Source organism: Morus notabilis, unplaced genomic scaffold (genome assembly GCF_000414095.1).
Source record: "Morus notabilis unplaced genomic scaffold, ASM41409v2 Scaffold283, whole genome shotgun sequence".
NCBI classification, from domain to species: domain Eukaryota; kingdom Viridiplantae; phylum Streptophyta; class Magnoliopsida; order Rosales; family Moraceae; genus Morus; species Morus notabilis.
In genome coordinates this window covers 300,666-315,001 of record NW_010360513.1, presented here as the reverse complement: position 1 = coordinate 315,001, position 14,336 = coordinate 300,666, and the positions used below count along the sequence as shown (strand labels likewise).

At 35.9% G+C, this 14,336-nt stretch overlaps 2 protein-coding genes across 3 annotated transcripts; one reads left to right on the top strand and one right to left on the bottom strand.

Moving 5' to 3' along the window:
* Positions 1 to 2,898: 2,898 nt before the first annotated feature.
* Positions 2,899 to 6,901, top strand: LOC21405472 (uncharacterized abhydrolase domain-containing protein DDB_G0269086). Of its 2 annotated transcripts, XM_024164660.1 has the most exons (3): positions 2,899 to 3,113; positions 4,376 to 6,086; positions 6,213 to 6,901. In XM_024164660.1, exons 1-3 carry the CDS (start codon positions 2,991 to 2,993, stop codon positions 6,881 to 6,883), a joined length of 2,505 nt encoding a protein of 834 aa, XP_024020428.1. In that variant the 5' UTR covers positions 2,899 to 2,990; the 3' UTR covers positions 6,884 to 6,901. The 2 variants fall into 2 exon arrangements, with proteins under 2 accessions (XP_024020428.1, XP_010094913.2); XM_010096611.2 differs by having other exon boundaries at positions 4,376 to 6,901.
* Positions 6,902 to 7,726: 825 nt separating this feature from the next.
* LOC21405471 (transcription factor PIF3) lies at positions 7,727 to 13,067 on the bottom strand. Its single transcript, XM_024164661.1, has 8 exons — positions 12,074 to 13,067; positions 10,706 to 11,945; positions 10,521 to 10,622; positions 10,319 to 10,384; positions 9,910 to 9,975; positions 9,269 to 9,787; positions 8,260 to 8,389; positions 7,727 to 8,149 (listed from the first exon to the last, which is right to left on the bottom strand). The coding sequence occupies exons 1-8, from the start codon at positions 12,133 to 12,135 to the stop codon at positions 8,139 to 8,141; spliced, it is 2,196 nt and encodes a 731-aa protein (XP_024020429.1). The 5' UTR covers positions 12,136 to 13,067; the 3' UTR covers positions 7,727 to 8,138.
* Between the last annotated feature and the right edge of the window lie 1,269 nt (positions 13,068 to 14,336).

The following is a 14,336-nucleotide window of genomic DNA, read 5'->3' as shown; positions in this document are numbered from 1 at the left end:
CTGGGGGGTAACTGTTGTGTGGGAAAATCCACATGGACACGTTGGACAACGACCATGCCCCACGTGGCCCAATGTCTGTCACGCCAGGTAGCCCTCGACGCTTGAGAAGATTTGCCCCTCTGCGTGGTATGAGAGCCGAGTGCATAGGGGGCCGATACCGTCGACCCTATATACTCGGTTGAGGGTTGCGAGTACCGTGTCAAGTAGGGCCGGCAATATGGGTCATGACACGACGACACGACTCGAAAACGACACGAATTTTACGGGTTAGGGTTGAGAAAAAAGAGGTTCGGGTCAGAATTGGGTCGACCTGAAATTGACACGAAAAATACAGGTCAATTTCGGGTTGGACCCGCCTAACCCGAACACGACACGAAACTCGTAAAAAACTAAAAAATACATATATTTTTCATTTCATATTTTAAATTTTATTATGAACTTGTAATATCATGATAATTATACTCAAAATCTTATACTATTATTTACTTAATTTCAATGGATGTTATTGTAATTTAGTGTGTTATGAATTTTAAGTTATTTCTAATATGTAAAAAAACTAAATAAAAGTATACAATTTTCGTGTCAATTTCGGGTTCACGGGTTAATTTCGTGTCACGGGTCATTTTTGAGTCGTGTCGTGTCAGCTTGTAAAGTGGTCGTGTCGTGTTCGTGTTGCGGTTTTTAAAAAATTTCGTGTCACGGGTCGTGTTCGGGTTGACTGCAAATTTTTAAAAAATGATCAAAACACGACACGAACACAACACGTGACACAAATTGCCACCCCTAGTGTCAAGTGCCGCAGTAGGAATGACCGAGAGAGACTCCACGCGTGGCATCTTTTGGTGTAAGCGCAGAGGTCAAGGCGCGAGCAATTGGACCCACATCCCGAGGAAGAACCCTGAGGTGACTTGCTGGGTATCCCAAGGTTGCATCTGGGTTTGGGGAAGGTCAGTTGCATTGGAAATGATTACAAGCCCCTTAAACCGCCTAGAACAGATCAATTGGTATTACAGAGGATCTTCAGAGCCGCAATGAGGGGGCAAACTAGATGAGTGAACAGTCCAAAGGGCGCTGACAGGCTACGGACTAGACAGACGAGATGGTAGCCCACTCGAGCGGATGGGCCACTTGGGACCGTCAGAAAGCCCTAAAAGCAACCCACCGTCGGATGGGTTCAAGAGGGAACTTATTAGCTATAAAAGGGGCAAAGCCCCCGAGAGAAGGAGGACACTCTCCAATTTTTATGTAATTTGTATGAGCGAAACAAGAGAAATATAATACAGTAGATGTAGCTCTTTTTTAGAAGGGTGAACCACTATAAAACCTCAGTGTGTCTTTATTTTCGTGAGCATCATAACCCAAAGTACCAATATACACCCTAGCATATTTAGTTAAATTACAAGTTTCGAACCGGTAACTCAACGGCCTATTGCGGAATAATCCGGTATGGTCTTGTTGACGAAATTTGACCGTCAACAAATAACAATAATAACAATAACAATAAGAATAACAATAACAATAATAATAACAATAATAAGAATAACAATAATAAGAATAACAATAATAATAACAATAATAAGAATAACAATAATAACAATAACAATAATAAGAATAATAACAAGAATAATTAACAATGACAATAACAAGAATAATAATAACAAGAATAATAGTAGTAATAATAATAATAATAATAATAATAATAATAATAATTTAAATTAAAGGATAAAACAATAAAAAGAGGAGCATACTTTTAAAAAAAATTACAAAAGAAAAAAAAAACAAATATGAGCTGAGTGACGTGATTGTTTTTTATTAATATTTTATTTTATTTTATTTTGCTTTTTATTATACTCAAATCTACCTTTTTTCGCTATTTCATATTCGGTAAAACTGTCATGTGTCATTCCGTGTTAGAGATTTCATTTGAAAATAAAAAGTTTATTGACGAACATACCAGCAGCACACTACATATTTTGAAAACGTCAGTATAACTAGGTTTCAAAGTGAATGTCAGGGGCTAAAATGAGATAAATAAATGTTTCCGGCCATTAGTGAAAGTAACACAAAAAAGAAAAGCAAAAAAAAAAAAAAAACTGGTGCCCTATCTAATTTTCTCCTCTTTTTTCCGTAAAGAAGTGGAACTCTATCGAAGCAGGGCCTCCCATGTGAACTGTGAAGCCTTTTCTGAGCGACTTTTTGAAAATGGGCTGCCAGGCCCAGATGGTCAGCCCCAATCCTCGCTCTTAAAGTCTCAACAGTCATGTCAATGTCATCAAGAAAAGGATTGATTCCGCTTTTATGCTTCTATTCATCCACTTTATTAATATTCTTTCACCATATAATCTCAATCCACTAACGTTAATCACATAATAAAAAACCAATGTTTGAACTCCAAATGCAAGAAGATTCTCTCCCATAGTCCTATTAAAACTAATTATGTCAATAATTTTTTAAAATTGAAAACTTGTTTGACAAGAAGAATAAGAAAAATCATTTTTTCACATTTCTACTTGTGGAATATAAACCCTCCACATAATTTCAAATAGAACCCACCTTAGGCTGGGATCCACTAGTACTGTTCTAGGTGATCAATCATGTTTTATATTAATTTTCGACCGTTAAAATTATCAAGTCTCTGGTCCCCTACTCCCCATTAAAGTTTGTCACTTTGCAATGACAACTTATTCACTTTAAATTTTAATATATGATACTTTTTTATTTTATGCTGTTACATTAAATTTTTAATGGAATTCAATTGCTAATCATTCCAAGCATGCCAGATCATGTGATATAGCCTGTCTTTGACAACCTGTTTTTTTTTTTTTTTTTTTTTTTTTTTTTTTTTTTTTTTTTTTTTAATTTTCTTTTTCTTTCCTCTTTTGTGAGTGTTGTGTGTGTTAGTTTCTTCTTCTGCTTCACTAAAAATAAAAGTTTCAGGTCAAGTGGGCTACTTTGGGTTGTTGCCAACCATATCATTCTTTTCCTTTTTTATGATCCTCTTCATCATTGAAAACCCATCAAAGAACTTGCAAGTTTTTCTGTTTTGCTCTCGATTAATTCTCATGGCTACTGAAACTGTACTACCACATGATCAAACTTCTATCACTGATGAGGTTAGTGATCTTACACTTTTTTTTTTTTTTTTTACTTCTTCTAGTTTCTGTGTTTGTTCTCTCTATATTACTTTCTTTTACTATATAGAGCATGTTCTTTTTATCCCAACTTTTTTGATTTCTCCTGTTTTCTTCAAGTATGTGGATGATATTTGATGGTAACTATGGTTTTTTAATCAATCTCTCTCTCTCTTTTTTTGGGTACATATCAATCTTTGGTTTTTCTTATATATATATATATATGTATGTAAGTATTTATTTATTCTCTTTCTATCAAGACCCTTGTAGATAAGGAAACATATAGTAGCCAATTCCAAGTGTTCTTTGCTTTTACATATCTACATAGCTGTCTAAGCAGATGATAGATAGGCCGATAGTCATCTGCATCTATAGTTGTTAAGAAATAATAAGTTTTGGTGTGAGAACTCCAAAAAATGGTTCAAAATCAAGTTATAAACATTACCTGTATGCATGAAAAGGAACACGTCCTCGATAACAAGAAGAGGCCAAAATCTTCTCGTTTAAAGAAACATGAACACAATAGCGATCTTGTGATTATTATTGTCATCATTCATTATTGTTATTTTTTATGAATTAACTGGTGTCCCAGTTTGTAAGACATAAGTAACATCCTCTAGTCTTTTTCTCCATATGAACTCTCGGTCGAGTTTCCTAAAAAAACCATGAGAATTCTACACAAAACAGGAGGTGACTGCTCATTTGTATAAGAATCTTTGAATAGTAGTATTCGTCTAATTCTATTGCCTCGTCTGCCTTTTTTTTTTTTTTTTTTTTTTTTTTTGTTTAGACTTGGATAAAGAAATACATGGGGTTGTTCTAAGAAAAATACCAGGGCTCCAATATTTTAATACCAACTGACATAATACGTGAGTTGTTATTTTTTTAGTGGTAAACGTTTAAAATATTATCACGTTAATTAATATTAAAACTTACATTTACTAATAAAAAAAAATGACAATTCACTTACTACATGAGTTAGTACTACAAAATTAATAAATGCACTTACCAACGCTGAGTTAGTATCAAAAATTTGGTATGAAAGTTGGGACCTAGCATTGCTCGAATCACTCGTAGTACTTGCAATGCTACAACACATTGAAAAGATAGCTTGTAGTGCTCCTTTCTTTAGTTACTATGTTTTTCCGGTTCCAAATTTCATCTAGATTGTTTAACAAATTGATTCATTTCAGCAAATGCATATACTAAACACATTATCTTTTTTCCCCAACTCCATTTTGCAGCAAGTTGAGAAGAAACTGAGAGAAGATGTAAAGACTGTAGACCAGGATATAGTTTCTTCATCGTCCAAGGAAAGTGGAGAAGAAAAATCCAAACTTGAGAATCCACCAAGTGTGCCAGACACTAACGCTAAATCTGCAGGGACAGATGAAAAGCCGACTCAGCCTTCTGTAGTTGAAGATGAGAAGAAGATTTCAGATGTTCCATGTGTAGAAGAACATTGTGTTTCTTCATCCAAGGAAAGTGTAGAAGAAGAAAAAACCAAAGCCGAGGACTCACTAACCCACGCACAGCCTTCAACTGAATCTCCGACCTCGGATGTTCAATCGGCAGATAAAATTGAGGAAAGCAAGACAACTGTTGTTCTGGAGCCAGTAACCGAGGTTAAGAAGAGCCAAGCTGGAGATGATGTCAAACCAAAGGAAGAACACAACGAGGTAGCGGAAAAAGGGCAAGAGGAGCTGCCAAAGGCTGTTGATGTTCCTAAACCACTGGGCGAAGCTGTTGAGAAACCGAAGGAGATATCGGAGAATCCTGTTGTCCAAGAATCAGAATCAGAAGTTGTGAAAGAGGTTGAAGAATCAGAAGCAGTGCCAGCACAAGTGGAGGAACAAGAGCCTGAAGTTCCTAAAGAGGAGGAGACACCGGGAGAATCGATCAAAACCAGTGAAGTCAAGGAAAAAGATTCTGAAGCTGTGCCCAAGGAAAATGTGGAGGTTGAAACGGCGAAAAATGAGGAGTCTCTGGTTGATAAGGTTGAGACTTCTGTATCATTAAGTGAAGAAAAAACAGAAAAAGATGAGCAACCTGTTGAAGTCAAAAGTTCCGAAGAAGTTCTGGTTGATCAGAAACTTCATGATTTTGTGGAAAAGGCCGCTGCAGACGAAAAGAAGAAGGATCTAAACGAGAGTGATGTCGTGGAGAAGATACCGAAGGAGGCAGGGCTTGAGATAGGGAAGGTCGTAGAAGAGTATGCTGAAAAGAATGTGGAAGTTAAAGAGAACACAAAAAATAATGTGGTAACTGAGGATTTAACTCCACTAGTTAAAGAGGAGACTGTCACTGTCACAGAAGATGTTGCTATTGGGGAAGAAAAGAAGGATTCGAGTGAGGCTGATGCTGTAGAAAAGATACAGAAAGAGGCAGAGCCCGTGATAGAGGACGGCAAGGAATATACTGAAAAGAATGTGGAAACTGAAGAGGCAAAAGTGGAAAAGGTGACTGAGGATTCAGCCGAAGTAGCTAAAGTGGAGGGTGTCAACACATTGACTTCTACAGATGAAGTCATTGATAAACCATCTCAGGTAGCTGAAAGAGACATCGTGCTTGCGAATGAAAACAAAACTCAAGAGCAAGTAAAAGACGAGACACTAGCATCAGTCGAAACCCACAAAGAGGAGCATGTGGAAGGAGAGCGGGATCAAGTGACTACTGCTGTCAATGAATCACTTGAAGAATCCAAGCTAGCAGAATCTGAAGTGAAAGAAAAGGAAACCGAGGCAGATAAGTCTCGGGAAGAAATAGTTCCTGCTGTTATTGAGCCAGTAGAGGAAGCCAATCAGCTTGAATCTGAAGTTAAAGAAAAGGAAACCGAGAAAACCGATGCAGATAAGTCCAAAGATGAAGTAGTTCCTGCTGTTTATGAACCAGTTGAAGAATCCAAGCAACCAGAGGCTGAAATTAAGGCAAAGGAAACGGAAACAACAGAAGCAAGTAAGTCATACGATAAACTGGTTACTGCCTTTAATGAACCAATTGAAGAATCGAAGAAACCTAAGACTGAAGTTAAAGAAAAGGAAACTGAAAAAACTGATGCAAGTAAGTCTGACGATGTAGTAGTTATTGCTGTTCATGAAACAATTGAAGAGTCCAAGCAACCCGAGCCTGAAGTTAAAGAAAAGGAAACTGAAAACACCGACACAAACAAGTCCCAGGATAAGGTAGTTTCTTCTGTGGATGAAGCACTTGAAGAATCCCAGAAAGCTGAGCCTCAAGTTAAGGAAACTGAACAAACTGATCCACTTAAGTTGGGGAAAGAAGAAGTTGCAGAGCCTAAATCCAAGGAAGGAGAAACTACTACTGTTCATGAACAAGTTGAAGAGTTCAAACTACTTGAGACTGAAGTTAAAGAGAAGGAGACTGAAAAAGCCGAGGAGGAAGTAACTACAGCTGCTCGCGAAGTAGCGGTTGAAGAATCACAGAAGAAAACGGAGTCCGAAGTTAAAGAACATGCAAAGGAAGAAACAGAAACAAATGAATTGGAGAAAGAAAAAGTTGAAGACATTGAGAAATCTGATAAGAAACTAGAGACCCTCTTAAAAGATGGTGACGAAACAAAACCGTCCAAAGACTTGCCAAAAGAAGTTCAGACCAAGCCTGCTCAGAAGCAGTCAAACAACATCATATCAAAGGTGAAGAATTCTCTCGTCAAAGCAAAGAAAGCCATCATTGGGAAATCCCCAAGCAAAACGCCTGCATCTGAAGCCAAGGATGATATCAAAGTCAAATAATTGGTAAAAAAAAAAAAAGAGGAAAAAAAAAAGGATGAGTTTAGAAAGATGTTATACCTTTCAGCATATCTTGGACGTTTTTTATAATGCAGTGGTTGGATTCTTCTGCGTTGCTGTTGATTCTTGGCGGTGAAGGGATGTGTATATAGAAGGTATAAGCATGCAATACTTTATATTGTAAAACTAAAGGACATTGTTATCTCTTTTTTTTTTTTGGGTATTCTTTTGTCTTGTATCCCATTGATTTCAGTTGTGAGTAGTGTTTTGTCTGGTGGTTTTTGATTGCTGTTCGTAACAGGGGGGAAAAAAAAAAAGTCTAGTTTGTGAATTATGTATAATTATTAATATTTTTTTTGGTTTGACTATATTTACTAGTTGTTACAGTTGTGATATCATTTGTGATTCAGGAAAAATACATCAAATTCTTTTGATAGTGTTCGATTCTGCATGTTATCTCACTTCAGAGATTACTTATATTCCTTACAGGAGGTTTTATTCAAACTTGATGTAACTTTTTTTAACCCCTTTTATGGATGACTGCCTTTTGCTTTTACAGAAACGTTGGCATAAGAAAATTGCAAAGTTCTTTATTGCTCTACCTAACAATTCTCCTAAGAAGCTCTTACCCAGTCTGATAATAATAAATCAATAAAACCTTTAGGTGGATTGCAATAAATTATAAGTTAAGGGTGAAGATGAAAAGAAAGAAAAATGAAGATTCTATAATTATCTGACTTGACATATGGAAACCAAAAACTACACAAAAGTAATGACTATAAATAAAACTAAACACCCACCACTACGTTTTATACAATAATATGATGTTGCATCAGAATGGTTGGAGATAAGAAAATTAGAGAGAGAGATTGTCAGAAATGTATGGAGAACATAAAACTATACTTGAATATTTGAAAGAACAGTTATGGAAGATTCTGAAACACAAACTTGAATACATAAATAAATAATGGTATATGGAACTCTTACATTGCATTAATAGCACAGAGGTCACTAGGTCAATTTACAAAATGCAAGACATGGTTGCTTGACTTCTAAAGATACCAAAATCTGTGTCATATGGTGTGTTGCCCTCTTGAAAGTAAAATTCAGATTCTATTCTAAAGGTTCAAACCTCATTTACTCTGAGTTACCCTTTTTCCGGTACTCTTGATCAAATTTTCCCAGATCACAATCAACAAAAAAGAAGAGGCTGCAAAATGGATTTGTCTCCTTGATTCATGATAACCAGAACCGAGTGTCAATCATAACCTGAAACAGAAATGAAGAAGAACATGTTCTTACACCTCTTCAAAAATGAACTTCCTTTCAATATGTCAAACTGAATTCAAGTGTTTGGAATTTTGCCAATTTCAACTTACTAGCTGCTGTACTAGGCCTGGCATCATTTCCATTAGCGGAGGCTGAAGCTTTGTTGCCATTTACATCAGACACTTGAACATTACTTTGCACCAAGGGAGACTGTTCAAATCCCTCATTTGTTGCTTGACACTACATTCAGGGAAAAAAGGTGAGAGAGAGTTCGGTTGTAATTCAGAATGAAACTTGCTACAACGATGCAACAAAGTTTTAAACAGTTAGTCTAGCCCGATAAAAACTCATTTTTTGTTTCCAGCAGCACAAAAACTATATTTTGTAATATGATGGAACAAAATCAGGTTTCAGTCCTTAATATTAAAAGGATCATCAAAAGCCTAACTTAAAGTAGTATCGGGTTTCAATTTCGCTACTCATGTGTTTACACACACACACACACACACACTATATATATATATATATATATATCTTTTTTGGTTAAACACAGTCATGATCATTAAAGACAAAAACGCTGGAACCTCAAAACCTATAATAACAGGTTATATTGTTAACAGTAAGTTTTCTCTCGACCATTTTTTTAAACCCCAACAATCAGTATAAGAGATTACTGACGAATGCAAAAGAGTTTCAACAGCACATGAACTGAAAAGGACTGAGCTCGCCGGAGATCAATAGCAGTTTTCAGAGAGAGGGAGGGAAAAAATAAAAATAGCTGTATAATTTTAGCATTCCCAAAGTTAGAGAGATATAAAAGATGAAAACAGAAATGATTTGGCTTCAAGAAATGCAAAAATTACGAGTTTTGTAGAGATGAGAAACCTAGCATGCCTTTTGCCTATTGACGTACGAGTCTTTGATGCTGTAACCCAGAATGAAGTGGTGAGCTGACATTATATGAAATTTTATTCTGTTTTTCTAACATTAACTTCTAAAATGAGATTATAATTTTATTGAAAAAGGAAAAAAATTTACAGGGGGAAAATTAAATACATCAAAAGATCAGAGACTTCAGTTTTCTCTTAGAAAATATTACTCCAGACCATATGCACAGACCTGACTATTTGTCTGATTCATAGAGCTACTGGGACCGGCATTTTGCACCACATGAGATCCCATATTCTGCGCTGGATCCTTTGATGTATACGGCTGAGTTGACTCCATATTTTCCATAGACCCACCTGCCCCAGAAGCATTTAATCCCATAGCCGACTTCATAAACGGCCCTCCCAACACGGGAACCAAGGGTGCACGTTGCATTGGCATAGAAAGTCCTTGACCAGGAAGCCCAAACACCTGAAGATTAGGTCCTGTCATCCCATGAAAGGCAGCGGTGTGGCCCGGCATAGGCGGGCCAGGAAAATGTGCTCCCTGCATAGGGGGGAACTGAAACATAGGATAGCCAGAGGAGCCACCATTCATATCAGGCATGCCCATACCAAAACCCATGCCCAACCCCATTCCCATTCCAACTCCCATGGGCAAAAAATGCGTCATATGCGGTGCATGCATGGGTTGCATCCCTGTTGGTAACATCATTGGTGGCATACACAAACCCGCTCCCATTGACATAATCTGCATAAAAATTGGACACAGCCATATTACCGTCAGACATGCCGATTCATTCAAAAGATTAAGTTTTATTTATAAAAAAAAAACGAAGGATTAATCACATGGAGGAGAGGGGGATGGTTTACCTGTACTTGAAGTTGAAGTGTCTTCAGATACTCAATAGCTTCATCAAGCATTGAAGCTTTGTCCACCTTCAATAAAAAATCACCCAAATCAAACTTTGCAAAACATATATCTATACATATTACACAGAAACTAAAAGTAACTTGCTTAGTCTTTGGGAAGTATGCTCTCCGCCACTTCCTTGGCTATTCAAGAATTACTTGAAATAGGTGCAGCCAAATATCAGGAAAAAATTGTTAAAAGTTTGAAATCTAGGAAAAATGCATTTGAGCTTTTAAAGCAATTCGACCTCCACAAGGCCAAGCTTTAGCCGCTTATAACATTTACATCTTTGAAATCATTAGAAACTTTTCAGAATTATAAAATCCAGAGAGCAGGAATTTTGTGATGAATATCGACAAAGTAGCCAACCTTGTTGCAGTTTGGTATGAGTTCTTGTAAGGCACGCATCTTTTCATTGATTCTATCTCTTCGCCTCTGTTCAGACAAGTGGAAAATGAAGAAACCGTTTAAGATCTTAAAATTCACAAAGAACAGCAAAGAAAAAACTGTACCATAAACTAACACATTCTCTTATGTTACCAGAATACTATCGCTGAACAATTCACCTTACCCTTTCAGATAAATTATGCACTTCTGCAGCTCTGCTTCTCTTGGAACCTGAAGCTCGAGGGGGCGCAGTTTTTTTGACACCGACAGATTCTTCCTCAACATCCTGGACATTATGGTTTTGCTTGGTTTATTGCGGAAAAGGAAAAACATTGAGACTGTGATGTAAAAACCAGTTTTCTAACTTACTTCACTATGGCATTCTGAATCCTCCGTATCACGAAATTTCCTCTTCAAAACATGTGTTGGATCATCTGAAGCTCTCTCCACACTATTGCCTGAGCAAACAGAAGAGGAAGCAACCACAGGTTCTATATTCTTCTCACCATCCGGCAGGGCACGATTTGTACTTTCGCAAGGAAAGCTGTTGTTTATGTCGTTCTTCGAGGCATCTTCTCGGCAAACAGCCTCGGAATCTTTAGCAGCACATGGTTCCTCAAGAGACCTAGCCTCCGACGGTTTCAAATTAACCCCAGAGGAAGCCACTACTTGGCAATGTGCACTTGTTTCCTTCCTTAAACCACTACCAGTGTCAATTAGTCCTGACTTAGGAGGATTATTACCATTTGCAGCGCAACCCTTTTCCTTATTTGGCATATTCGAGCCCGGCATAGTACCAATGTTTTGAAGACTAGCCTTTGCAAGAGCAGCAGGTCTTGTGAAATGAGAGAAATTAAGTACATTGAAGCTATTACTAGGTGGTATAGAATCTTGCCTATTGTGCATTTTCAGGCTAGGGAAACCACCAACCGAAGAAACTCGACCCGAATCGTTACAAACAGCATGGTGAGCTGCACTAGTTGTGTTATCACCAACGGTGTCCAAGACCCTTGATCTAAAAGATGGAAATGATGCTTGGCATTGCTGAGATGATGATGATGAATACAACTGACTAGTACCAGTTCTGGGTCTAGTACTAACATCACTTGCAACAACTGAACCAACCTTAGAAGAATTATTCCTTTGCTCTAAACTGGCACAATAATCTACAGAATTGGCGTTGGACTCCCTATAGAGCTGGTTACAACTACTCTTATCATTTGTTGCAAAATTGTTGTTACTCTTGGAGATCTCATTGACAGTGACACCAGACAATTCAGGCAAGAAATCACGACAATACTCATGTTGTAAAGATCCATCCATCGGATAATTCAGCCATGGCATCATGTCATCGTCATGACTCAAACCGACTCCATCGGACGGCACCGACATTGGAATCTCATTAAGCACAGAGTCCACTGTCCCAAACTTTCCTGTCTTTGTGGTTGTGCCATTTCCTAAATCTTTGTCCCGAGATTTTGGGGTATAAGACGGCAAACAGTGAGATGGTAAGCTGTTACAAGTTGGTTCCTTTCTAACTCTACTGGACTGACCTTGTGTTGTAATTTGACCATTCTCCCATACCAGCTCAAAAACATCATTCCCATTTCTGCAGAAAAAAAAAAAAATCCCACAAAGGAGAGAAGAAAAAAAAAAACATATATAAATGAATAAATCCAAAAGAGTTAAATAATAAAGCAGATAATAAAAGGAGTTGAAAAAATTAGCAAAACTTACTCAAAATCTTGATTTGAATCCACCCTTCTTTTAGCCAACCGATATAGCTCGGATAAAGGCATGATTATGATGATGATGAAAGTTATGGAAAGAGTTTGGAACCACTGCTTGTTATATTACTTAGAGAAAAATACCCCAAAGATCAATCCCTTGTTCATTATTGGTAGCCTAGTTTTCCAGATAACAAAACTACTCTTTTGAATGTTTTTTTTTTTTTTTTTCTTGACTCTAAATGCTTAGTTCAAAGAACCCAAAAAACTGGACGAAACCCAACAGGGTTTGAAGACATAAAAGCCAGGCCAAAAACCCCGCGATAAGACAATCCCAATTGAACTTATAGAGGAAAAAGAAAAGAAAAGAAAAGAAAATGGTGCTACTTTTACAGTTAAAATATTTACAGAATAAAATCTTTCTTTTAAATACTAAAGTCCTTATCAGTAAGTTAAATGTGGAAATATAAAATTCAGAAAAATGAAATAAAGTACCAGTCAAACCAATTCTTTAATATGGCTCCCTAAGATCTCCTAAACAAAATTTAAAAAACCAACTTCCAAATTTAAGCTGCTTCGAGTTTTATTAAAAACTCATTCTTTTACACTTTTCCAATGATTAGCTAAAAACCCAGAAAAACCCAGATCATAGTTTCCTAATTGAACGATAATTTCAAAACGTTTAACACGAAGAACAGCCAGAATCTTGAGGACCCATTAAAAGTCGAAAAAAAGTTTGGAGAAAATCAGGGGATTCTCGATCTTAGCTAAGAGTAACGCTAATCCACATGCATTAAACATGTGCAAACTAATTGTAAAATTTCCCAAAAGTGCAATATCTATAAGAGTCAGTGAGAGAGTGAGTAAGCACGAGGAAAGAGAAACCAACTTGAGAGAGAAGGTTTAATAAGAGTCTAGAGAGAGAAAGAGAGAGAGCGTGTCCAAGTGGACGCAGAAGACGGCGAAAGCCTAGCAGAGCTGCAGCTTGCAGGGAACCGAAGACCTTTGTGGATTTTAGAGAGAGAATGAGAGAGAGAGAAGTTGCTTGCACAAATTTCAGCTTTTATCCTGTTTGTGGATTTTACTGCAGTCAAAGCTGAAAACTTTCACACGCAAAAAAAAAAACAAAAAAAACAAAAAAACAAAAACAAACAAACAAACGAAAAACTGAAAACTTTACTGTCCATTTTTATCCTTCAGAGTTCATCCGGTGGTTATAATGGGTTATTAATAATTTTTTATTTTTTAACTGTTAAATTTATATTATTATTTTTTTATTTTATATATTTTTTAATTTAATATAATTTTAATTAAATTTAACAGTAAAAAATTAAAAACTATCAGTACGGTGAATTATGAGAAAAACTCCTTCTCTTGAGCACGTTTATCAAATCCTAAAAGAATGTAATAGAAAAAAAATAAAAAAATTATGTAATTTACTTTTAAAAGTGTATAGATCTAAATTTTTATATTTCATTCTTTAGTTAATACCTCATGCAAGTGGAGCATTTGTCTTCTTTCTCTTTTTAGCAATAGACTCTAATACCTTATTAGTTTGAGGAGAGATAAAAGAAAAGTGAAGAAGAAGAATTATATTTTATTAAAATATTAGATTTCTATTTTAAAAGATTAATTTATTTAAGTTGGGGATTTAATATCTTGATATGACTGTAGTAAGAGATGTAGCTACTAAAGGACTAAGCCCTCCTCAACTTTTTTTTTTCTTTTTTACCTATATTATAGGACTATTCCTAAAAAAATATATACAATGTCCTTTCTGAAAAATTAAAAATATAGGCTGTGTTTGGAGTTGTTTTTATTTTTGTTTTTTACATTTTTTGAGAAAGAAAAAAATGAAAACGGAAGATAAACAACGTTTGGTACAATTAAAGACAAAAAATAAAAATAAAAATAATTTTTTGGTTTAGTGTAAAATGAGAGAGAAATGAAAAATGACTTTTAGTTATTTTTCATTTTTTGTTTCCGTTTTCTTCTCTCTCGAGCAGAGAGAAAGACATTAATGAATTTTTTTATACTGAAAATAATATATTGATAAAACTACTAAATGCGTTTTTAAAAATAATTTCTGTCTGAGATTGAAAACGTTTTTATTTCTATTTTCATAAAAAAAAAATAAAATTATTTTAAAATGAGTTCTAAACGTACCCATAATTTTATACCCTTTTAAATTTTTGTTGTAGTTATTAGTCCACTCTCGTAAAAACATTTGGCTTCGCGACTCACTGTAGTTATATTTATATATTACATATAAA